Below are 25,967 nucleotides of genomic sequence, written 5' to 3' on the forward strand. Positions count from 1 at the left end.
GAGAAGTCGGCACGAGATCATAATTATAGCTACTAAATAGGTAAAAAAAACGATCGATAAAGACTTTAGTCAGTTAGTCTAAAGTCTTTATCGATCGTTTTTTGCCTATTCCTTACAGTGTTCAAACTCTTGAAATTGCCATCATCACCGGTACTGTGCGACTGTACTTATGGATATAAATAAGTTGTGTTTGTGTTCTTTGACTATGATTTTGTGCATTTTCTGGAGCCTCATGAGATGCCCAAATTCGCTCTATTTCACGTAAATTTTCAAATTTTCTTCTGGGGGAGGTCCCCCAGACTCCCCTCAAAGGTTGGCCGCACCACTCCAAAATTCCTTCCTCCGGCCCTGAATTTACTGTACCTACATGTAAGTCCTTACTTCACTCTTCACTTCACTCTCTGTAGTACTAGCAAGAGTGCATAAACTGTTTATGGACTCTTGGTACTAGTACTAGTAGTAGCCAAAGCTACACCATCTCAAGCTACATCATGACATGATGCATCCATCGATTATCCAGGGGGACCAGGGCCCCACGGGCCAAGCAAGGCTGCCCAAAACCTACACAGTACAGTACTTGAGTAGGGATTTCAGGTGAATTTTACAACTTGGGTTTTCACAGAATTTTGTTGTGCAATGTGAAAGACCAGGGTGAGAGGAAGCAGAAAATTTGAAGCAATTCGGGGCAGTAAAACTGAAGATATAGGTCAAGGAATACCCGCAACCAACCTGTACAATAGTTGTGTACAGACCATACATGTACATGTACATGTACATGGGTAATGGCACAATCCGGAAATCCAGAAGTCCATAGCAACGGCTAAACACAGCCAATCAACGCCAAACTTGATGGGAAGAGAGCTTAGAGGCCACTGATTCCAAAAATGTAATTTCTGTTGCAGATTTTAAATTTCCCGCCAAAAATAACAAACATGGCGTCCATGGCAACCGCCATAGCAACGGTGCTTATCAGTGCAAAATCAGCCCAAATAACCAACAACATAACGAACAATAGAGCTTCTTTTATGTACAAACTGTGAAGAGAGGTAATAAAAGAAAGGAAAGAAGCACAATAGACATGAATACTTCGAAGTAGAAACAAAAACATTATTTATGAACGGACCCGCCCAAGATCAATAATTATTAGCTAGCACGCTACGCTTGGTCAGGTGTCGCTTCTAGAAATTCCAATGTAGCGCCCGCTTTGCCTTACTTCCCGGCGCCGGCTGGAAAATGTTGCAAAGCACGACCACAAACCTTCACGATCATCATCTGCCGCAGAAGCTGGAAGCTGAAACTGTATAAATCTAACATTTTTGGGGAATTTTCTCTGTCTGCTTCGTCCACTTCTGAAGTATTTGGACGCACGGAGCAGCAAACAGTGCAGATACGCTGGAGCTCGTTCACCAGTGCAGTCCATGTTCACCTGGGCCACTGCCATTATCCAAGACGCAAGACTAGACTGGCACAAAAATGATAACCCCCAAGTCATCTTGCCACTACCCATAACATTAGTCATTAGTCGAATAGTGCGTGCACAATCCTGCATTTCCTGGCTTTCCAAACTGATGGCGGGTCTTCGCGCTAGACGAAGTGCCGCCTTGTAGAGTCTACTACAAGTAGGCAGTAGGCCAAGGAATAATATTACCGCGGCAGTAGCTGAAGTCAGTGAAGAACACACCCGGGCAATGGCACTCAGTCAAGGTTTTCTTCAGAACAGTTGGCGCTGTAGAACTGTTACTTCACGCACAGCGGCGCTGGTATGGGGAGCATTGACGCTTCCTCTTCTCCAGACCATTGTTTGCCGACACCTCGTCAGCGCAGAAGGTGAGAGCGCTTTTGACGCACATGTATGCCTGATAAGTCTACTGGCATTGCCAGTACTGTAGAAAGTCTATGCGGAGTTTCCATGTATTAAACCCCATTCTTCCTTCAGCGGCTGCAGCTTTTCTAGAGATGCGATCGAGAGTGGCATACTGGTGTATCCTATCGGTAGTGTGGTGTTGGTGGTGCGACTGCTAATGATTTCCCCTGCCAGTCAGCATAATGCCCGCTGATGCGTGTAACACGATCACGTTGTGTGCTTGGCCCGGAGAGCTAGAGCAAGAATACAATCATAATTGCAAGTTTTCTCCGTGGGAAGAGGAAGGAAGACTGCCTGTTGCCGCATGTTGGTGGTACATGTACATGTACATGTTACGATGTATATGTACATGATTGTACATGTTATCAGTTTCCTCAAGAGTACGTAACCTAATGCCGTTATGTACTCTTGGTATCATACAAGATCTTGAGTTTAGAAAGAGCGGCGGGAGATTCACTGGCTATCTAAATGAGAGTACACGTAACGAGAAACAGGGCTGTAGCTACCCATCGGTCCGGGCATGACCAGACTTTATTCCTAAAAGGTTGACCCATCCAATTATTTCTATCAAACTGGGTTTTTCGTTGATAATGTTCATTTACTGGAAAGGGACCAGAACTTTGCAGCCTAGAGAGCGTGTGTGGGCAGGCGTGTGTTTACCGCCATATTGCCAGGTGTGTCTTTACCACCATATTATCAACCATAAGTACAGCTGCAGCGGTGTCTTCAACATCATTCTCGCGAGTCAAGCTCCGTATGAAGACATCCAAGAAGAAGATTGCCTGATGAGTCCAGCGGGGACGAAACGTACGTCGCAATCGAGCTATGTCGTTGCTGTGCCATCATCTATGTGCCATGCGCTACTTGATGTACCAGCCTGCTATGCCGGATACCGCCAGCCATGCATCGACCAGGCACCAGGCGCGAACTGATGGTGGTGGTGGTGAGAAGGAGAGCTCTGTGCCAGAACTTTGCAGCCTAGAGAGCGTGTGTGGGCAGGCGTGTGTTTACCGCCATATTGCCAGGTGTGTCATTACCACCATATTATCAACCATAAGTACAGCTGCAGTGGTGTCTTCAACTTCATTCTGGAAAGTATCCCATTTGATCAGACCACCTGAAGTCCCGATGCTACGGCCCCAAGAGTTGCACATTCACAAAGCCCATCGATTATGGTTTCCAAATTCCGTCAACGTTACGAACTCGAACAATTTTTGTTGCAATTAGCCTTGTTGAGATGCGCTAACATGAACTTCCCGGTCACATGACCTTCCAGTCACATGACTGAACAGAGTAGAGGTTATGTGATTACATCATCAGTTGAGCTGCTTCTGTATGGAGTTGCATTTTGCAATGCTCTGGCTAGGCCTGTCCGGATTATGTTTTGCATATTTTTCGCATTTTGGGTTTTTTCAGCTTTTTTCGCATTTTGGATTTTTTTCAGCATTTTTCAACATTTTGAGCATATTTTGCATGCTCATCGGCAGCCTCGAGTGCACTTGGCTCTGAAGAAGCCATACAACGAAACAAAATGATTGATTCCTTTCGACTATCGAAAACAACCACATCCTTTGCACGCGCTTCCTCCGCGTGCACTTGGAACGACAAGGGATTCAAGCTTTACGCCAATTTGGTTGCCATGGTAACGGCAGCATAATTTTCGCATTTTAGGTGAAATTTTGAATTTTTTTAAAGATTTTTTACACAAGAGAGATTGGAAGCTTTGTTACAACTCTGAGTTTCACGTATTACTACGATCATCAGGCAACTGATGGATCCAAAATGGGCAGCCAGAACATAAGGGGGAGCAAGGTGGGAAATTCCGAGGTGTATCATAGGCGACGCGTATCATAGCGCAAGAGTCAGGTGCAGGCGTGAAGTTGCCAAGTCTTCAGACTTGGGGCTATGCAGCAGCAGTCCCGGCACGAATGATGTAGAATAGAGCTGGGGACTTTTATATGCCAAATCCACACATGCCCACACCATTACACACACATACATGTACATGATTGTACATGTACTGCCACACTCTCTCCCTTTTCTCACATACACATACACTCACACGCGCATACACGCCCACACACACACATTCTCTAAATATCTTTCTCCCGCACACACACACACACACACACACACACATTCATTCTCTAAATCTCTCTCTCTCTCTCACACACACACACACACACACACATATTCCTTCTCTAAAACTCTCTCACATACACACACACCACACACACACACACACACACACACACACACACACACACACACACACACACACACACACACACACACACACACACACACACACACACACATGCATTCTCTAAATCACACACACACACACACACACACACACACATTCTCTAAATCTCACACACCATGTACCCACACACACACACACTCATTCTTCAAATCTCACGCACACATTCTCTCTCTCTCTCACACACCCACCCACCCACCCACCCACCCACCCACCCACCCCCCCCCCCCCCCACACACACACACACAAACACACGCGTACGCCCGCAATACTCATCCGTCCATTCTCACACCTACCACACACATACCTGCACCCCGCACTCGTCCAATCATCCACACGCACTCTCTTTCTCACGCATGCACACAAACACACACACACACGCACGCGCACACTCACTCACACACACACACACACACACACACACACACACACACACACACACACACACACATACACACACACACACACACATACACACACACAAGGCAGCGGGACTACCAGCTAGATTCACGCGACCTTGCGGACAAAGTTACGGAGGTAGAACTTGTTTTCATGACGGCACTTGGACACAAGCTGTGACCTCTTGTTGAGGGAGCGGGTCTTTTTAGCATTTTGGGTAAATTTCCAAAAAATAAACATTTCCATTTTGACCCTTCAAAAAACGCATAATCCGGACAGGGTTAGCTCTGGCACAGCGATGTGCCAGTGCTGGTTTCAAGTGGTGCTTCTTTTCTCTTTTTGCTAGTCAATACTTGGCGGCACCCATACCCATATACCGTATTATCTCTAATACCGTACTGGCAATATATATGGTCGCAGTGAGGCCATGAAGCGTTACATTGGCACATGTTTACCGCACGCAGGGCGTTATATGCAAAGTCGCACAGGAGCCGTTACACAGGTTTCTATATTGCCGCAGTCCTTTTTTTGCTATTGCCGCATCACTTTTTTGCTATTGCCGCATCATTTTTTTGCTATTGCCGCATCATTTTTTGCAAACTGCAATGAAAAGATCGCCGCACCCCGCCGGACGCGCGTTACGAACGCAACGAAAATTTGTCGCACTAGCCTGGTCGCGCATTACACCGCACCCCCTGCGTTACGCGTTACGCGGCAACATATATTGCCAGTACGGTATAAGCACGGTCTTTTATTTTTTCAATGTACCTCCGCCCCGTGCTATTAATGGAGACGTTCCTTTATTGGAGACTGTTCCATTATTATTTCAACCTCATTTCAGAGACATGTTGCCATGCCAAATTCATGTCAGACACACACATTTCAGGGTTTTTTTCGCCGGTACAGATAATGAATTTACACAGTGTGCTTATAATGGAGACTGAGCACTTTATTTTTTGAATGCCGCCCAAGGTGTTCTATTATTGGAGACTTGCTATTATTGGAGACTGTGCTTATATTAGAGATAATACGGTAATATAAAGCAATTCCGCTGACTCGTCATCATGACTCACTGTTCCCGGGGAAAATCGCGGAAAAAATCCCAGAATTTGCAGTGTAATTTGCGGGTAAATACGGCATAATTTGAGGTGAATTTGCGGTAAATATGCGGTGAATATGCGGTGAATACTATTGATATCCGGCAAGTTTGCAGTTGATATGAGGCAATTTTCAGTGAGTATGTAGTGAAATCAATCAGTTACAAGTCTCTGGTGTAAGCAGTGCACTGTGTGTTCGTGTAGTGCAACAAAAAAGTTGAAAAACGCGGGAAAATCGCGGAAAACGCGGTCTTTTAAAAAATCGCAAAAAGACGCGAAAAAAACGCGGCTGCGGAATCGCGATTTTCCCCGGGGACAGGACTCACATACCCCCTACATGTATATACAGCAGGTTGAATCGGTCAACTCCAATGCCCCTTGGGTGTGGATTATGAAACTCTCTGCTGCATGGGGGATACTGGCTCTTCCTTATCCACAGCTCATCTCTTTACGCTCTCCGGTCCTAGTCTGTATTGCTGGCCCTCTTTTCTTCTGCTTTTCATGTGAATAGCAACAACGGTAGCTGATTGTTTGCAGCCATGCCTTTCCACCGCGCACAGCCAAGCGGTAATCTCAGTCGGACCAGAAGTCGACTCCTGTATACTCCAGTGCAATGTCAGCAGCGGCAGCGAGCCACTGGTCAGGTTCAGCATCCCGGATCACAGTGTGTACAACATCAGCGAGGCAACTACCTACGGGAATGCCGCCGTGTTAAACTTGTCCACGCTAATAACCATAACGAACACAACAATAGCAGGAGTGCTGATATCCGTACGCTATGCTGCAGTGGATAGCTCATACAAGATCACCGTGGGCCAGGATAGTGGCGACGTTGTGCTGCTCTCGGCATTCGACTACGAGCTGCAACGCCAGCACACTGTACTGGTCTACGCATGGGTCTACTCGGTGGACGGTGTGGTGCTGTTTAACCAGTCGGCAGTACTGCCACTGCTATCTGCTAGTCGCCTGTGTCTGGCTAACACCAGCGTTGTGCTGAATATCACCAACGTCAATGACAACTCACCGGTGTTTGCACGCCAGTCCTATTCTCTTGTGGTGACTAGTGGATTTGCTGCGCTCTTTGAAACCCTTGCTAAGGTAATTCCCATTCATGACTTGCACTCAATCATCACATACTACAGTGCCGCTCTACGAAAATTGGTCACGAGAGTCAAGTTTGCACTCTGCACCATTTCACAGCACACAGGTTCACAGGTCTGGGGCTGCACGGTGCCAGCATGCGTAATTGACTCACGCGGTTAACGAGTTAACATACTCAAATCAGTATACCATCAACAGGCCACTAGTATGAATATTGCACCAATGAACTCTACTAGTGAATAAATGAAAGCAAGGCAAATAAATTTAACCTCATAACAAGACACCGTGTGTCCAGTCTCTCCGGAGGCGTGGGTTCGAATCCCACCGCTGCCACCAAATGTAGTACGCGACCGAGTGACAAGGCAAAACTGGTTCAGTCTCTCCGACTCAAAACACAAGTAGCATTCTCAGGGAACAATATTGCACGAAAAGACAAACGTAGGTAGCACAGAACTTATAGTATATTGAAAGACTCAAGTGAAGGTAAGACGACAGAAACAACGGAAACAAAGACTCAGCAACAACTGGACTGGGCCACTGACACACGGATCTATATACGGTACAAGATTGCCAGTTACAGCTCCGAGCGCTAGCTAGCGATCTCTAAATGAAAGCAAGGGATCTGATGGTGCCAGCAATGCATAGTGCAATACATAGTAATACATAATGATTTGTGTAGGGGAAAGTCTGTCTACTACACCGTGGCATTGAACTATTGCCTGCTGCATACAGTGTCCATTTTACAGCTCTAGTCTTCCCTACAGGCTGACAAAGAATATCATCAGCATCCACTTGCTTGTTTTTTCTGTGTGTATGCACTAGTTTAAAAAGCTGAAGTGACGGTGAGTCGGAGTCTAGTGTTTAAACCGAACACGGATTCTTTGAACGAATAATCTATCGAATAATTTCGCCCTCCATCGAACGAATAATCTATATTCTATCATACGCATGATGGCATTTTCAGCACTTTTTAAAGGGGAAGTATACCCTAAAATCAAATTTTCACCAGTTGTAGTCTTCTGGGTGCTGAGTCGAATGGTCTTGGTCCGAGGAAGCTGCGACGCTCCCTTCCTTCTTTTTTCCCAATCGAACCCGCGCACTTCCACCGAAACTGGGTGACTGCGCCCTACTAGATGGGGATTTGTGTGCAAAATGTCACTAAAAGTGCTATGTCGTTCTTATAAAAGCACGAATGACCGCGATTGGCCCATATGTTGTAGTCTTTTGGACGCTGAGTCGACTGGTTTTGGTCCGAAAAGGCTGCGATGCAGCGTTCCTCCTTTATTCCCAATCGAACATGGTTGAACAAGTGGTCACGTGGTCCTGGGTGCCCAAATCACCTGGTCACCGCGCCAGCAGGCGACAACTTTCACACCAAGGTTCAACTCGAGTTCAACTCGAGTGACAGGACTGCACCCAAAAAAGGTCAAACAGGCTAGTAAGTTGTACCCTGCAGGCACGGTGACCATGGTGACCAGGTGACTGGTGTACGCAGGAGCACGTGACCGCTTGTTCAATCATGTTCGATTGGGAATAAAGGAGGAACGCTGCATCGCAGCCTTTTCGGACCAAAACCAATCGACTCAGCGTCCAAAAGACTACAACATATGGGCCAATGGCGGTCATCCGTGCTTTTATAAGAACGACATGGCGCTTTTAGTGACATTTTGCATACAAATCCCCATCTAGTAGGGCGCAGTCACCCAGTTTCGGTGGAAGTGCGCGAGTTCGATTGGGATTCAAGTAGGAAGGGAGCGTCTCAGCTTCCTCGGACCAAGACCATTCGACTCAGCACCCCGAAGACTACAACTGGTGAAAATTTGATTTTAGGGTATACTTCCCCGTAGTTTTTTTAATTGTTTTGCTGATTATCGGATTTTGTTATGTGGAGGTGCAAAACCGGTTAACCTGTACCGCCAAGAGTACATACCCCCCCCCCCCCCCCCCCCCCCCAGAGTGTGCAACGCCTGATCCAGCTCTGCATAGGGTCTTGGTCGAAAGTGGTCAAAGGCCGAAAATCACATTCACTGCATCCATGTTTCCCTGGTATGGAAAGAACAGAAGTATTACTAGATACCGATAGGAGATTAAAACTTGGAGAAGAGATTGAGAAGAAATATTACGAGCAAATCTACGCCGTGCAAATATCAGTAGGGTCAGCACTGAGCATAGATCGTTTTTTTTTTTTTTTTTTCAATTTCTGATAATTCCTACGGCTATTCGATTATTCGTTCACCCCACGAATATTCTAAATTATTCGATTATTCGATTATTCGTTTCAACACTTTCTTTCAAACTGTTCTAAAGGTGCCCACACTCAACTGCAGCCACTTCAAAAAGCTATCCACAGGCTATTGTCACATTTTTCGAAGGTCGCTCCACTGGATTTGACGAAACCTTGATGGCCCAAGGCCAAAATATTGTTTGATATTTTCGACTGGATTATTAAAAGAGACAAAGGAGAGACATGTTTAATGGTTTGTGAATGACCTAACTAATGCATTGTCTTTTATTGCTACATTGGATTCTTCACTCTGTAGATTCCAGCATCAGATGCCGATGGTGATGCAGTGGGATATCAGCTGGTTGGCATCTCGTCTCCGGCACCGGAATCCCAACCTCTGCCGTTCGGCATGGACAATGCCACTGGCAGTGTGAGCGTGACGGGCAACGTCCTGGACGGCCTTTACAACATGACGTTGATAGCTACGGACGGCCGGCACTTCACCGGTGTGTCACTGCTCATCACCGTCATCAACTCCTCACGCCTGTGCAGCGACGACAGCGGTGGTGGTAGCCTGTGTAGGAACGGTGGCACGTGCGTCCGGGACAGCGCCGAGTCGCAAACCGGCGGCTTCACCTGCTACTGTGTACCAGGCTTCAAGGGATCTATGTGTGAAGTGAACGATACGTGTGTTCTGGATGTCAATAGCGCTTGTTCACACCTGCCACAGGCAACGTAAGTGTGAAACCGTGAGAGTTTGAATCAGGGGAATACCCACTTCGGAACTGAATAAGGAGCTGCGAATGCACCAAACCATGCGCAAGGATATGTCTCTCTGTCTTCCCAGTTCTTTCTTTCTATCATTCGCCTGCCAAGTTGCATACTGTCAATTTGAAAGTATCCAGAGCTGCCTTCCACCTCCCACTGTGCATCATCCACCAAGGCAGTGGTGCTGCCTATGGGTTGATTATAATGTGCAACTCAAGCCAGGGCTGGCCTGCCTCTAGCCCCCCCCCCCCCCCGTCCCGAAGACCATTGATAAGCCTGAGCTGGGGTGACTATAGGTACAGCCTGCCTGTCAACAAGCCTGGGTTGAAGTTGCTTATAATCATCACCCCACAGCTCGACGGGCTGTCAATTTCATGTAGAGACGAACACAACCTACGACATTGAGACATCACTCATGCATTAACGTTGAGTCGGATACCTGGAGATTTGTATTCTGCTAACTTGATTCTTGTCTCGGGATCTCTCGCACTGCAGCTGTTCCCAGGGCCAGCAAATCACCACGTGTCTTCACCCCGCCAGCACGGTGATAGTGCGAGAGTACAAGCCACTCACAGTCTACAGCAGTATCAGCTACCCTGCACTGGATGTGTACAGCAGCCAAGCACCGCGCCTATGCTATGCCACTTCCCAGTTTCAGCCACAGCTTGCGGCCAGCTCTGCTGTCAAGGTATTCGTGTACAAACAAGAAATCCAATGTGTTGTTACCCCCCCCCCCCCCTCTCTCTCTCTCTCTCTCTCTTTCTCTCTCTCTCTCTCTCTCTCTCTCTCTCTCTCTCTCTCTCTCTCTCTCTCTCTCTCTCTCTCTCTCTCTCTGCATGTATGTGCCGTTGGTTGTTGCTACTTCAACTAACTTGCCATGTGCCTACAACTTTTGGCAGTCTTCTATACAATGGAAATCGTGAAAGGACTGGCCGCAGCCTGCACTCTGACCATTTAGGCCCACAGTGGTGCGATTCTGACCCCGCTTACCTAGCAAGGACGTATCAGCGCATTGGAATTTGGTGTTGGTGTGCTGTCTTGTTCATTGACTGTCATGTCAACTGATATTAATCAGCAGGCATTGCATGCCGGGGTGGTTGTGTGTGTCTGTGTTTCGTGTGTGTGCCGGAGCGAGTTTTGTTTGGGGAGCTCCCTGCAACGCGTCCTCGCCATGGTCCACGCAAGCAGTGGCGTTACATCATCGTTGATGATCTCCGCTCCATCAGCCCCCCCCCCCCCTTTGTGGCTTCTGACTGCTGGTTTACTGTTGCCCAAGATTGCTCCGCCCGGAGGCAGAGTGCTCACAGTCGTCCTCCCGCCCGCGCTCCCCTGATCCTGACTCTGGCATGTGGATAGGTCTGCCGTCGTCACGGGGATCTCAAGTGCCACGCTCCGTACTGGAGATAGCTAGCAGATAGTCCCTTCGCTATCATTGCTATCGGCAATGGGCACGTTCAAGGTTCAAGGTGTATGCGGGTATGTGTGTGTGTGTGTGTGTGTGTGTGTGTGTGTGTGTGTGTGTGTGTGTGTGTGTGCGTGCATGTGTGTATGTATGTGTATGTGTGTGTGTGTGTGTGTGTGTGTGTGTGTGTGTGTGTGTGTGTGTGTGTGCACGTGTGTGTTCATGTGTTGGGCATTCAGGTCCAGGTGAATGCTTCCGTTTCAAGAAACGTTTTCTCGTTGTCTCTACTGGAAGAGGATGCGAAAGCGCTTTCGGTGTTCTTGCAGGTAAGAAGTCATGGCATGAACCAAAAACTCGATGATTGTCTGTACTAGCTGTGTCGTTGGCAACATGTTTACAAGCATGACTGTGTGTGGCATTATAATCTTTGTTGGTGCACCATCTCTTCCCTGTTGACCTCAAGCCCCTCTCTCTCTAGCAGCATACATGCGCCTATGAGCATGATAGTACCGGTTTACTCTACTGTACCCCAGTGCTCTGACTAGGTGTGTGATTGTATGTGTGCGTGCTTGTGCGTGGTGTTTCGGGTTCGCATGCGTTTGCATGCGTGTGTGTGCCTTTGTGTGTGTGCATCCACACGCACGCCGCATGATCACGGTGCGCTTGTCCACTATAGGTGTGCTGTCCGGATCAAGGTTGCTTTGACATAGGCTCTCTTCACTCGCCGCCGGATCCCAATGTCCAGTTCATGCCCATGGACTTCAAACTATCAGCCCAGCTGGTGCTGAACACTGAGGTACTACCATGCCCAGTTCTGCCACGACCTACCGGTGGAGTGCTGAGCTGTGAGACATCGGCGGACGGCAGCTACTTTGTGGTATGCTAGGCTAAACAGCAAACAGTATGTATGAGCCTCGGCGTTTCTTGGACAACAGTACATCACTGGTTCCCCACAACCTGAGAATGCGGGGCTTGCTAGAGTGCAGCCTACGTGATACATGTGCATGTATTGATAACCTGTCTCAGCATTCCCAGAAAAGGCTCAGTGTGGATGCATGACATGCACTTAACTTACTGTTAGCCACGCTCCTGGCTACCCGAAACCATAAAAAACTCTTGTAAAGACTCTTCCTTGCGTCTTCGTGGCATGGAAAGGAGCCAGTAAAAATTAATGACCCCTTCGATGTCATACGTCTATGGTGTCTCCGGCACCTCGACTGCGAAACTTACATCTTGATACATTCGTGGCAAGGTGTTGAGTTTCGACTCTTTTTTTTTTAGTTGTCCTGATTTTCAACACAACCATGACAGTGACTGATGTCATTTGTCTAGAATATTGCACGCATCATAGTGGTCCATGGCACAAATCACTATGCAGTGTAACCAGAATGTTGACCGGTTGTTGCGGCATGGGGCCTTGCAGTGAAGATGACGTGTGACCATCAGGGGCCTTATCCCTGCACTTTATCAGCTTTCTATTTGTGAATAATCAGTGCACACTTCTGAAATGTTATGTTTTACCAACTGCTCTGCTCCTTCTTTTGGACAGTATTATGGTATGGGACATTTTAAGGGGTTCATTCTGTTGTCTCAACGATTGAGCGGTGTACTCGTCTATTGCACATGCTTGAATCCTGCAGTCTTGCCAGTACAGCTGCAATGAACTATATTTCCTACGCGGTGCTCAAGAGTTGGTTTGCCTCTCCAACGGTACGTGGAACCATGAAAGGGCAGTTTGCTGGATCCCCGACTGTGGCGAACTGGTGAGGTTTGGCGGCTCTGGAAGAGTGCACTACCCAATACACGTAGTACTGGTTACATGTACTGGCACCGGGCACTCTAGTAGGAACTCCCTCGAACGTATTCATTTGCTAAACACACGGTCCAAAACTCTGGCCAATTTCTTACGTGTGCACCTCTCGTTTCCTAGCCATTGGTGGTTTTTGCGGAGACCTTCCAGTGTGCGTCTACATGCAAGTGACCTGAAAAAACATGTGGAAATCCAGTAGTGTGCTTATGTATGCACTTCTCTTTCTCACTCTCTCTCTCTCTCTCTCTCTCTCCCAGCCTTTGATTGTGTCGAGCAATAACTTCACGGCGGGTCAGCCGGTCTGCACTGGTCTCACGTACACGCAGACATGTGTGATCACGTGTCCTCGTGGTAGTCGTCTTCACGTGGCCGGACGGCGGCAGTGCCTGGTGTCTGGCAACTGGTCCAGCAGCAGTGTAGAGTGTCGCGTGTTTGATCCATGCCTGGCAGGAACACACAACTGCCACGCAACACTGGGAGTGTGTCAGCTGTTCGCGTCGGCCACTTTCGGCTGTTCGTGCACGCCGGGGTATGCCGGCAATGGGTTCTACTGCTCAGCTGATCGCGACGACGATGGCATTCCCGATGAACACATGCCCGAGTGCAACACCACCAGCCGATTCTGCCGTGCGGACAACTGCCTATCGCTGCCGAACAGTGACCAAGATGATAGTGATGGTGATGGTCTTGGGGACCTATGTGATAGCGATAGTGATGGAGATGGCGTACTCAACGACAACGATAATTGCCAGCGTGTGGCCAACGTTGATCAGGTCGATTCGGATGGCGATGCCTTGGGCAATGCGTGCGACAACTGTGTCGACACTCCAAACTTCTACCAAACGAACAGCGACGCTGACGCGTTGGGAGACGCATGCGACGAGGATGCTGACAATGACTCGGTCATGAACGTCACGGACAATTGCATCATCGTGCCCAACTTGGATCAAGTGGATACGGATGCAGATGGTGTAGGCGATGCATGCGACAACTGCCCTCATCTGATTAATCCGGATCAGGTTGACACCAATCAGAATGGACTGGGTGACGCATGTACTACCGGAACTAAGGACACGGACGGGGACGGGAGACCAGACCCATTCGACAACTGCATCTATGCTATCAACATAGACCAGGTATGATGCATGCCTGACTAGACAACCATATGCAGCGCTGACAGTCATATGCAGAGCTGTTTCACGTCTATCACATGACTAGTAGATAGGGCAGTCATGGTGGTGTCTACTCTGTCCAGTCAATCCCTGCACCAATGGGTCACATGATGTCACCTTTTTTTTTTCATCGTCCACGTGTTCATGATGTACAGTCACTATGCAATTATGGTGAAACAAGGTTGAGCTGGTTGCTTTGGCAATCCGGGACACCGTATGGGGCAAAGAAATCAGGTTGACTACTTTTAGTCACTAAGTGACATCTGCAGTATGACTAAAAATGACGTCAAGCAGGGAGTTAACGGCTGTGTGACCACTTACAGGAGTGCAATGGCATATAGGAGATGGACGTGCTACTGGGTGTATGTACGTATCTGCTGAGCTGATGTGCATTTCTTCCTGCACAGCTCGACACTGACAATGATGGACTTGGCGATGCATGCGATCTTGATGTTGACAACGACACCATCTTGAATGACGTCGACAACTGTCCTCTTGTTGCAAATGCTGACCAAGTGAGTAAACCGGCATACACACACACATGCACAGGCTTCCAGCGTGTGCTTCTGAACAGAGTCTTTCCAGCTGCATTCAAAGTCCGTTGTGCAGAAACTACAGACACCAGCAAATGGACAAAGAAAGACCAGATCAGTTACAGGTATACTCGTATGCATCAATCTGAAGCCCACACTTCAAGTGTAAATCAATGTGTTTGATCAATGATCACGCAGCATTGCAGCATTGCAGCATTGCAGCATTGCAGCATTGCAAGATGTTATACTTTAGGCTACTAGTCTAGCTCGACCATACGTGTCATCTCTGCAGTAACCTGGTTTTCCGAAAAATGATCGGACGCTTGTCGAAAAGCAGGGTAGCCACCTGTCGACACATGAGAGACCTGCATTTCGCGACCGCTCCGTGGTGAATCTTGCCTAGGTCTCGTGAAAATGCGTTCCTTGCGACGAATCGGGTATGATTGCTTCAGGTGCACGACTAGATGAATCCAAGTATCAAACTGGTATCTGTGCTGTTTGTAAGCAGTGTACCATGTGGGTGTGTACGTAGGGGTGCCAAGGCATGACCACATACAGCGTGTGCCTTTTCTTATACATTATAATGTAGAACCGTGCCGGTTTACTTCTGAAAGCTCTCAGACCCTCTTATCATCAGAAACCCAGTGGTTTGTTTCTGGGTCGCAATATATGTGTGCACATAATGTGTGTGTGTGTGGGGGGGGGGGGGGGGGGGGGATTGTGTGCATACGTGTGTGTGGGGGGGGGGGGGGGGATCGTGTGCATACGTGTGTGTGTGTGTGTGTGTGTGTGTGTGTGTGTGTGTGTGTAATTCCATGTGTGTGTATGTGCATGTGTGTGCAATTACAGGTTGATGGAGATGGTAACCGAGTTGGTGATCAGTGTGAGCAAGACAGCGATGGCGACGGAGTGCCTGACACACAGGTGTGTAGCATTGGTCAAAGCCATCATACTTGCAATGAGCAACAGTTACTGATTTTACACTTTACACCTTTTTCGTTTTTAAATACGTTTTCGTTTTTACAACAGCAGCATTCTCAGCCATTCTGCAATGGACTGCGAGAGGGTGCCAGTACTTGACATGCATGCATGCCGGTGTGTGAACATGCGGCATAGTCCCTCTGTAAGTAGGTGTCGAATTTCATCGGCAACTACTGCATTCAGGTGCATTGTCAGACTAGATAACACAGTGCAGATAGGAAACTGAGTAGACTGTGCACTGGCACTGCTCCAAGTTATTCACAATGACTACAATATACTGTCTTCTTCTCTGAGTTGCTGTTTGCATTCGTTTTTCGATTTCGATCTATGGCAGGACGCATGCCCGTTCAACCGAGACGTGCAGGCTACTGATTTCCGGCGTTTCCTGCGCATAGCCCTGGATCCCATTGGGCAGACCCAGGCTGACCCGGTGTGGGTCATCCTGGACCAGGGCGCTCAGATATTGCAGCTTAGCAACAGGTTAGTTAACAAACGTCACTAATTCTTAACTGGGCATTTCGAATAGTTGGAATTTTTGGTGTGTAAGGCCACAACAAGTTAATTCTATGTTTCGCGTTGGAAATTTCTGGAAAAGGTACGCGGGTGGAAGGCAAAAAAAACAGATGAAAAACAAAACTCCATTCCGTGGGTGGAGGGATACTATAATAGACACTACTAGGCAGACAGTAGATCAAGCACCAAGAAATGCTGATAGGAGCGTGTCCAATATTCCAGCCTAAACAGTATAATTATATTTATCGTGGTAATCATGTAATCAGTTCTTCCCTTAAATTTGAACTGTGCACATGTACATCTATGAAAGAGATGCACTCGTGAGCGTGCAAGGAGCAGCCACTCATGCCTTTGCCTCAGCATGCTTGCGCTTTCGAGCAGCAACAGCTCCGGCTTTCTGGGCTCCACGTGTGCATGACTTGCCACCTTTGCCATCACACTCAATGCATAGTGTGTGGACAACCTGGCAGCGCTCCTGATCGGCCTGTGGTACCGGCATTGGTTGCTCGGTACCACACGCATAGCATGTCGGAGCAAACGTTTTGCATGTGAAGTATGCACATCACTTGCACATGTGATGCCTGGCTGCACGACAATGACACTGTGGAGGTCATGGCCGCCGTCGGGTAGCAGTGGTGCTCCAGAAACAAAGTCAATATCCCGCAAGCCCATTTCGAGAGCTGCTAGCTGGTCAGGCTTCAGCTTGCGGCTGCTGAATACACAACGGGCCTTGGTCGCCTCCCTGCAGTTGGCAAGTGGAGCCACTGCTGGACCACACTCCGTCGTCGTCGTCTAGCCCCAGACATCGGAGAACGGAGGCAGATAGCTGTCCGACCCAGGCTTCCTGACCGCAGGATCTCGGAAGAAGGCCAGCAAGGAGAACACATCTTCGGGCAGAGCAGTTGGTCCGCAGATATCGCAGTCCGCAGCACCACACTTCTTGATGGTGAAGAAGTAGTGGCGGGATTGGCAGCAGTGGTCATAGAACTCCTTTCAGCTGCTACTTATTCTTAATGGATGCCTGCGTTTCAGACCGTTGCACACTGGCATCAACAGAAGACATGTTGGTCCACATCTCATCAATCTCATCATGCAAAGCAGCTGGGAGCACAGTCACCGGCTCACCCTTCAGACTGAGGTGTGACAGTGTGGAGGACATCAGGTCCATGGGTGTCTGCACTGACTGGAGGAGAGCCTTCTTCAGCGCAGGGTGCTTTCCTGCAATCGGTCGAAGCTCCGCAATCAAGTTTGCGTTCTTCACCAGCTCTTCTCCATGTCCTCAGCCATCTCCGAGTGCATGATTCCACTGGACTGAAGGCCAAGGTTCAGGATGGACATCACCCGCTCCACTATGTTGCGCAATGATTGCATTGGAGCAGTTCTCATAGCCACCAGATAATCCGAATACAACGACTAAGTCTTGAAGATACACATCAGGGTGGTTTGGACGGATACATATGTTATCCGATGGTCTGGGCCGCCATCTGTATAGAGCAGGAGGATTGGCTTCACGATCGTGTTGACACCGGCTTTGCCCAGGACACTCTTCAACTCGGCCATGTAGCGCAGTGGTAGGGACGGCTGGAACATAGTATTCTTCAGGACAACATACGCCTTGCCGCTTTAGAAAGAGTCTCCAATGGTCTCTGGGATGTCACATACCATGATGACACAGATGGTGTTACCTTGGCCTTTGTGAAGTTGTGATCAGCAACTTGGAAGGACTCCTCCACACCAACTACAACTGATCAGCCACGGTCCACAGCAGCGACTGGGAAGCCAGGCTCTCCAACCTTGACCAGATGTTTGTCATCCATTGACACGAGTGTTGCACATTGCCTGTGCACTCTGCAGTATAGCAAACTCTCGGAGATCAGGAAGCAGCAGCATACTGAGAATCAGGATGCTCACGGTGAAGCTGCCTGGACTGGATTGAGTTACGAACATCTAGTCGAGCAGGATCGAACCCAGCACCCCTGTCTTTCCGGGACAGTGCCCTACCGATTAGGCTACCTATGTCGATGGGCCATGGGTTCAAGCCAAGGTCGCAAAAGAGTCAAGAACAAGAGGGATCCACGAGAGGAATTCGAACCCAGCCAGCACCCCTGTGTGTCTTGGACAGTGGTGCTCTACCGATTAGGCTACCTGGGACCACATACACGCGGCTACTTCTTGCTAAACTAGTACATTGCACTTCACTTGCATGCACGCTAAAAAAATCACTTGGTACTTTTTCTTCTTCTTGACCATTTAAAAAGGTACGCGCTTCGTGGCGCGAAACATCGAAACTGATAACTTGGTGTGGCCTAATGGCTACCAAGGGTAGCAGCTAGTCGGCTGAAGAGCTGAGACTGAGAGGAGTAGAGGAATATTGAGCAGCTTGCATGCAGTGATCTTGTACACTGTACATGTATATTGCCTACGACACTGCTGTGCAACTTACTGATCGTATCGTATCCGAAGAGGCCACCATGAATTACACACACCAACTTACCATACCTCTCATGTTATGTGTGGTGCAGTGATCCAGGTATTGCTGTGGGAGAGACATCCCTCGACTACATGTCCTTCTCCGGCACGTTCTACATCGGTCAAGCCGCGAACGTTGACGATGACTATGCCGGCTTTGTGTTCGGCTACCAGAGTAACACGTAAGTTACTGTTAGCCGTGACACACATGTACATCGTAGATCTGTGTGAGACACACGTGTACATCGTAGATCTGTGTGTGACACACGTGTACATTGTAGATCTGTGTGTGACACACGTGTACATTGTAGATCTGTGTGTGACACACGTGTACATCGTAGATCTGTGTGTGACACACGTGTACATCGTAGATCTGTGTGTGACACACGTGTACATCGTAGATCTGTGTGTGACAGTAGAGATGGTATGGGGTTCTGATGTACGATAATTTAAAATATATAAATAATATGAGCAAGCAAGACTTTTCCAGGACGATCTTGCCCAAGCTCGCTTCTGCTTCTACGGATCTTATCTCCACAGGCAGTTCTACGTGTGTATTTGGAAACGCCAGCGTCAGTACTCGTTTGTGGACACGCCTCACCCCCGGCCGGTGGCGAGAGTCGGAATACAACTGCGGGTAAGGCTGTATTCATCACTGTGAATGTATATTGGATAGTAGTGTGTGATAGTGGCAAGCAACAACTGTACCTGGCTCTCAAATTTGATGTATTTGTTGGTGTTCTTTTGAGGATGTAGAATGACAAGCATGTGCTGTGCTTCTTTATTTTCTTTTTTGATAGACAATTGGCCGTTGAATGTAGGCCATAATCCTAGCGCACACTGTGATATCGCTGTCTATTGTCTGCGGTGTGGCTTGTGTTGCAATGCAGGCCCTGAACTCATCGACCGGTCCAAGCACTGACCTGGCACAGTCGCTATGGTACTCGGGCAGCATGGCCAATCAGAGTCACCTCATCTACCACGAGAACAGCGTGTCCTGGCAGTTTGAAACGCCGTACCGCTGGACGCTCATCCACAACCCGCAGAACGGCTACATTCGAATGCAGTGGTATCAGGTACAGAAATACTACCTTTTAAAGGACCAAAAAGTGACAGTTATCTGACTCGTACCTGATGTGATATCTGCTCCTTTTATGACCGTCCGGGAAAGTTGCTCAGCCCAGTTAGACTGATACTGTAGCAAAAACATGTGCAACAGTTATTGCTAAGCAGTAGCTGGTAACGGAGAGGATGTGTAACCGGTCTAGTCTTCCTGCCGGGAATAATAAACTCTCTTACCGTCGCCAAGCTGTGAGGCCGTGTCCATGTGGATGGCTGTGCATGTCTTCCTTCACCTGCAGGGCTCGACTAAGATTGCAGATTCCCTGGGAATCCACGACACCACGATGCGGGGAGGACGCCTAGGCGTGGCCGTCTACTCTCAGGCCAATATCACCTATTCCAAGCTGCGGTACACATGCCTGCGGGTAAGCGCTATTCAAAGCTATGTTACACTTGTCTTCAAGTAACCACTGGAAGCTTTCTGCAACAGACTGAAGATAAGAGCAAATCGACGGGAGAAGATTGAAGAAATAAGATACATGTGCTTGTACTGAGAAGCAGTGCATCGATGTCGTGAACCCGTCGAAGCATAATGAAATCTCAATGGAGTTGCAGTAGCTGCTAAAGCAATACTGGTCATCCCCATGCCAAGAGTGCTGTGTTGCTGTGGATGTTTGTATGGATGTGAGTGTTGACAGAACACAGACTACGCCCTATCGTTCTCCGGCAATACTGCGGGCATTGCATTGACTGGGTCTAAGCAACTCTCCATACTGGACTCCAGCTTCACGGTGAACTTCTGGGCATACATGAGAGGCTGCAGGTAAGGCCTTGTGGGAACACAATGAACAGTCACAGGCCTGAGCTGCTGGAGCGAGCTGGAAATCTTGCCTGAATACCACCTACACACCTGTACATGCATATTGTGCCCACGTGATCACTATGGTCAAGTTGCCCAAAGACCACGTATTGCAAGAACCTCGAAGTCACAGCAAATGTGTGAGCCTGCATTGTACTCTGTGTGTAGGTACATTAATTCAGTGTACCATTGTGTAACACTAGCACGTGTAGTTATTCCTTGAAGAACACTGATTATCACTGACATCATGTGTACTCCACAGTACTTGTACATGAGAAGTATGTGTAGATTATTTTCTGCATTGCTTGTAAGGAGTATTGCACTATTTTACAGATTATTTGAGAAAGAAAACAAAAACAGAAACGAAGCGCAGCGTACGAAGCTAGCTGGTTGCACTACCCAGTATGTGTACATGCCATTGATTCTCCCATCGTCCAGCAACCCGCAGTGCAATTTCAACAGGCAGCTCGACTTTGGTGTGTCGGGCGACGCGTCGGTGGATTTCGGCATCTTTCATCAGGTGTCCAGCGCACTGGACGACTATGACCTGCTGGTCCACAGCGGAACTACACCAACAAGCTCCACCGGCCCCTCGGATGACCATACGCCCGGTGACGTCAACGGCAATTACCTGTATCTGGAGGCATCCACCGCGCTGGCGGTCAATCGCTACGGTGCCAGGGTGAGTAAGCGCTGTCACACTACACTCATAGATGACTGGCAGCAATCTCACATACAAGCTGTATCATAGTGCAGTAGAGACTCATTGTATGACACATACAAGCTGTATCATAGTGCGGTAGAGACGCATTGTATGAACTACTTGCAAGATGCTTGGCAGGAAATTAGTGTGAGACCAAACATTGGGAGTAGCCACCTTCTGCAAGAGGCCAATTGCCACCCAAATAGTTGTAGCCTCGTCATGGCTCATCGGGGATGACTCCTCTGAACAGCAAAGCTGGCATGGAGACAGAACGATGCAATATTCCTGTAAACTCAAATAACAGCAGCTGCAAGTGGATCATACTACAACTTCTGTTTAGTGTATTTTACTATCCAATGTCCTTTTCCTTGACTCACTGATGTAGAATAAGCCCATTGCGCATTGCCAAATATGGATTGTATGAGTAATACATGTGAGTACGCTAGGATCAGGGGTGCACTGTTCAACACCCAGACGACCATACCCAGGTGGCTGTGTGGGGTATTCGCAGTACAAATTATTATGTCATTGCGTAATGGGCTTATACACTCGTCTCACATGTTCATGCTTTGTGTGCAGGCCATCCTGGAGAGTGATTGCTTTCTGACGGCAACGCTATGCTCGCTTAGCTTCTACTACCATATGTATGCGCTGTCGGCCACGTACCAAGGTCAGCCACTGGATGGTATGGGCTGGCTAGAAGTGGAGGTGCTGGACCTGGAGAACCAGGATACAGCTGGTTGGCAGCTGGTATGGTCAATGTGGGGAGACCAGGGCAACTCCTGGCACAAAGCCACAGTGGACTTGTCGGTGAGTAGCATAACGCAGGGATTTCAATGTCATCGATGCTGCATTGTCCGTCTTTGAAGAACACGGCTTTGAACTTCTTTGAATCAACTACAAATGATCGTATCATTCAAGAAGATTCTTTCTGGCCTCGGCTTCACATCTAGTGAACTACAGCAATCTTACCTGTCGCTTGCCTGTGAACATTTTCTTTTTCTCCCTGTCTGTCTGTCTGTATGTCTGTCTGTCTGTATGTATGTTTGTCTGTCTGTCTTTGTCTCTGTTTGTCTGCCTGCAGTCGTATAAGGGAGCAATTCAGCTACGCCTAGTGGTGTGGAGAGGTGCACTCATTCGCAGTGATATAGCTCTGGACGATATAGAGTTCTCGGCTGCGTGTGGCATCACAGATCACTGTACTGCACATACCAGCAAGCCTATCATTGGCAGCAGTAACACGACAGGTGAGTGATGACAAGCATCACACGCACTGCATTGGCACTGGACGGCAATGTACTAATAGTATGCCGCATGATGTGTTGGTGCAGACCCCTTCTTCTAGATACCTGCGTGCATCCACCTATTCGTGTGGCTAGACCACATCATTCTAGATGATTTCTCAACCATAATTCCATCACACTTTGCCAGTACTGCTAGGCCTCCACACTGGGTGTTGACAGACCCACATGATGAGGAAATGAGCACCACCCTCGACATGTCGACCTCTGTCGAACAGGAGGTCTCCGACACATCCTGCCCCTTGCAATCAGAACTGGCCATGGTCTACTAGTAACTCTACCTTTACACGATGCTGTTCTTATGCCTGTCCCGACCATGCAACATGCATTGCAGGCTTGTCAATCCAGCTGAACAATGCTCAGGTTGTTGCCAGTTTCCAGGATGCCTCAATCAGCAGCATGGGTCGTATAGAATTCAATCGCTGGACACACATTGCCTATCAGTACGACATGGCTACTCGAACTCAGGTATGTACATGTACATGCATCTTCACAGGTACTGCACCAGGGCTGCACCCAGGGCTGCACCCGGGCTGCACCCGGGCTGCACCCGGGCTGCACCAGGGCTGCACCAGGGCTGCACCAGGGCTGCACCAGGGCTGCACCCAGGGCTGCACCAGGGCTGCACCAGGGCTGCACCCAGGGCTGCACCAGGGCTGCACCAGGGCTGCACCCAGGGCTGCACCAGGCCTGCACCAGGGCTGCACCCAGCCAAGATAGAGCCATGAAAAACGTTACTGTCTTGTCCTTCGGAGTAATCTACAGTGAAACCTGTGTAAGACGACCGTTCAGGGGACCTTGAAAACATGGTCTCTGTTACCAGGTGGTCTTCTTATCCAGGGTCATTTGACTGGAAATAGCATCCCTTGGCCTTGGTCCTGGTTTCAGTGGTCTTCTAGGACAGGTGGTCGCCTTATCCGAGTGGTCGCCTTGACAGGTTTTACTGTATTTGCGTTTGTACGAGTTGTATTCGTATTTCTAAGCAGTCCACTGTGAGAAATCATGGATTACAAGTACCATTTCAGTGTGTACTGGTAGGGATTGGGGACAGGTTTTTGGTGCTGGAATTCGGGCAAAGCATACCATGTTGAATGGGCGGGGAGGGGGGGGGGGGGTGAAGCAGGCAAGGGCGCTAACAGATAAGACTACTTTCTTACGACTAGTATCAGACCGAGGCCGCAATGGCAACGTTGTTAAAAAATAAAATAAAAAGCCCGCTGTACTGCCTAGTCTGGATGCTGCGCATTGTCTCTGTTTTGCTGACTGCAATCTGCATTGCCTGACTGCTTGACTACACGCCGTGCAGAGCTTGTGGGTGAACGGTGTGGTGAACGGCTCAGCGGCAGGCAGCGGGCCGTACACTCATGACTTTCCTTTCATCCTCGGCGGATCAGATCTCAACAACCAAACTCTAAGCAACTGCATACTGGATGAGGTTCGTAACAGGCATTAGTGTGCTCTTTGTTTGTAGCTGTAATGCTTTATACCAGGAACCAAACTACACTGTATTGATCAGGAGGCTTGCCTAACGGGAAAATTTCATTCATCACGATTGGGCACTACATCAAACTATAAATAGACTTACTGGAGCATACTCGTGATCTTGCATATGGGTGGGCTGTGACAAACCAGACAGCGGTGGTCACTATTGCCACCTTCGTTAGCTTCTCTGATTCCTTTTGTGCACAGTTGCAAGTGTGGAGGTCCACGATCGCCGTGAATGAAAAATACAATGTTGAAATCATTGCCGATCAGGAACCGTATCTGACAGCATACTGGAGGTGAGGGTTACAGACTTGGGTGGTAGCAAAATCCAGTTCATAACTCTGTGCTGAGCCAAGTCCAGTGCACAATGCCATTACAACATTTGTATTGAAGTCTGATGGCCTGCATTGTCAATTTAAAAACGTGACTAAACCAGCCACATCTAATCTGTTATCACTGTTCTTCTGCAATATCAGATTCGACTCGGCGTACACCTCACGGCAGTTTGTGGATGCAACTAAGCAGGTCTCGAATATTCAGCTTCCGCAGAATCTCTCAGTGGTGACATCCTCACTGCGCCACGAAGGTGGGCCACCAAGGACTTGAGAAAGAGTGGCTCAACATTCTTTATCACAGGTCAACGTGGTAGCTACTAATCAAGAAATATGCTACTGCACTGTGACAAAAAAAGTGGTTAAAAAATTCAAAAACACTCTTTGCTTTACGGCCCATATAATGCTATTATTTGCCAAACCCCATATTTAAATATTTTTGCTATTCCGCTATGGCATACTGCTGGAAATAAAAATTTTAAATAAATAAATTTCCTAGTTCGCTTGAGACCTAGTCAGACTGAGCTGTCCGCATCCGTAGGAACGCCACCACGATAAAGGATCAAGGCGCAGATGCAGCTCCTAAAGCAGTGGGAGGTGAGTAGACCAGACCCACCACCAGAATGGTCAAAGACCTAAAATCCCATTCGCTGCATCCATGTTTCCCTCATGCCAGACCACAGCCCACAGGTTCCCAATTGACTGTGGGTCGCAGTACGGTCGGAAAGATCCTTCCGCTTCCAAGCAGGACTTGAACATGGTACCTTCTGTTTCTCGTCATAATCTTAGACAAAATCTTAGACAATCTGACTATGCCTATCTGCCTCTTGGAAAGAACACGGAAGAAAAATAGTGTTCCCTTTCTTGCTGGAACACTATTCTGGGGTTTCGCTGACATGAAGAGAAAAAAAAGATTTTCAAGTCGACTCGACCCGCTCACTCTTGCTTCGATGGGAATGAGAACAAAGTTGACATGCACCTATCAGCCCGGGCTAAGCCTACTTACCATATTTTCTGCATAAACTAAAACTTGGCGTGTTAAATTATTAACGATGACAGTACAGAAGCGTGCCGAGTTTCAGTTCACCTTGAGAGCAAAATATAGAGCAATTCCACTTCCACCACATGTGCTCTCTGGCCTCCACCACATGTGCTCTCTGGCCGACCTCATCACACCAGCAACATGACACCCAGTTGTAGATAGTGACAAATAAAATGTCCTCCATACAGCACTGTTTTGGCCACAAATATAGCAAATATATAGAGGTATGAAAGGTTTTTTTGAATGCTTTGGATGCATGCGATTCGTATTTTTCCGGGCGATAGATATCAGGGATATTCAATGTGTACCATACCGAGGACCTGAGTCTTGGAAGGCATGGCGCGGCCTATATGGGACACAACACTTTGTTGTTTGTACATCATGTCGAACCAAACGTGGCACCAAATTAAGCACAAAAAGGTGGGAAATTCTGAAAGCAGCCCAACTCACGCCACACTGGCTTTCACTGGTTTCCACAAATGAAATGCATGTTTCAGGCACGGAAAAATGGCTTGCACAAATCATTGGAGCTGGACATGTGTTCCAAAGCAATCCATTAGCGAGATGTTTTTTAGAAGTGCAGCTAA

At 48.2% G+C, this 25,967-nt stretch overlaps 1 protein-coding gene across 2 annotated transcripts; it reads left to right on the forward strand.

Annotated features, from left to right (window-relative positions):
* The first annotated feature begins 1,133 nt into the window (after nucleotides 1-1,133).
* LOC135804439 (uncharacterized) lies at nucleotides 1,134-24,829 on the forward strand. 2 transcript variants are annotated; one of them, XM_065318307.1, is made up of 23 exons: nucleotides 1,134-1,827; nucleotides 6,135-6,721; nucleotides 9,265-9,683; nucleotides 10,212-10,404; nucleotides 11,358-11,444; nucleotides 11,795-11,995; nucleotides 12,759-12,881; nucleotides 13,186-14,064; nucleotides 14,508-14,615; nucleotides 15,483-15,557; nucleotides 15,949-16,094; nucleotides 18,650-18,778; nucleotides 19,137-19,233; nucleotides 19,487-19,672; nucleotides 19,958-20,083; nucleotides 20,357-20,481; nucleotides 20,956-21,199; nucleotides 21,800-22,030; nucleotides 22,305-22,467; nucleotides 22,856-22,989; nucleotides 23,828-23,956; nucleotides 24,211-24,302; nucleotides 24,483-24,829. In XM_065318307.1, exons 1-23 carry the CDS (start codon nucleotides 1,689-1,691, stop codon nucleotides 24,610-24,612), a joined length of 4,743 nt encoding a protein of 1,580 aa, XP_065174379.1. In that variant the 5' UTR covers nucleotides 1,134-1,688; the 3' UTR covers nucleotides 24,613-24,829. The 2 variants fall into 2 exon arrangements, with proteins under 2 accessions (XP_065174379.1, XP_065174380.1); XM_065318308.1 differs by lacking the exon at nucleotides 24,211-24,302 and having other exon boundaries at nucleotides 24,483-24,629.
* Nucleotides 24,830-25,967: the final 1,138 nt, after the last annotated feature.

This window comes from Sycon ciliatum, chromosome 1 (assembly GCF_964019385.1).
Source record: "Sycon ciliatum chromosome 1, ocSycCili1.1, whole genome shotgun sequence".
NCBI lineage: Eukaryota > Metazoa > Porifera > Calcarea > Leucosolenida > Sycettidae > Sycon > Sycon ciliatum.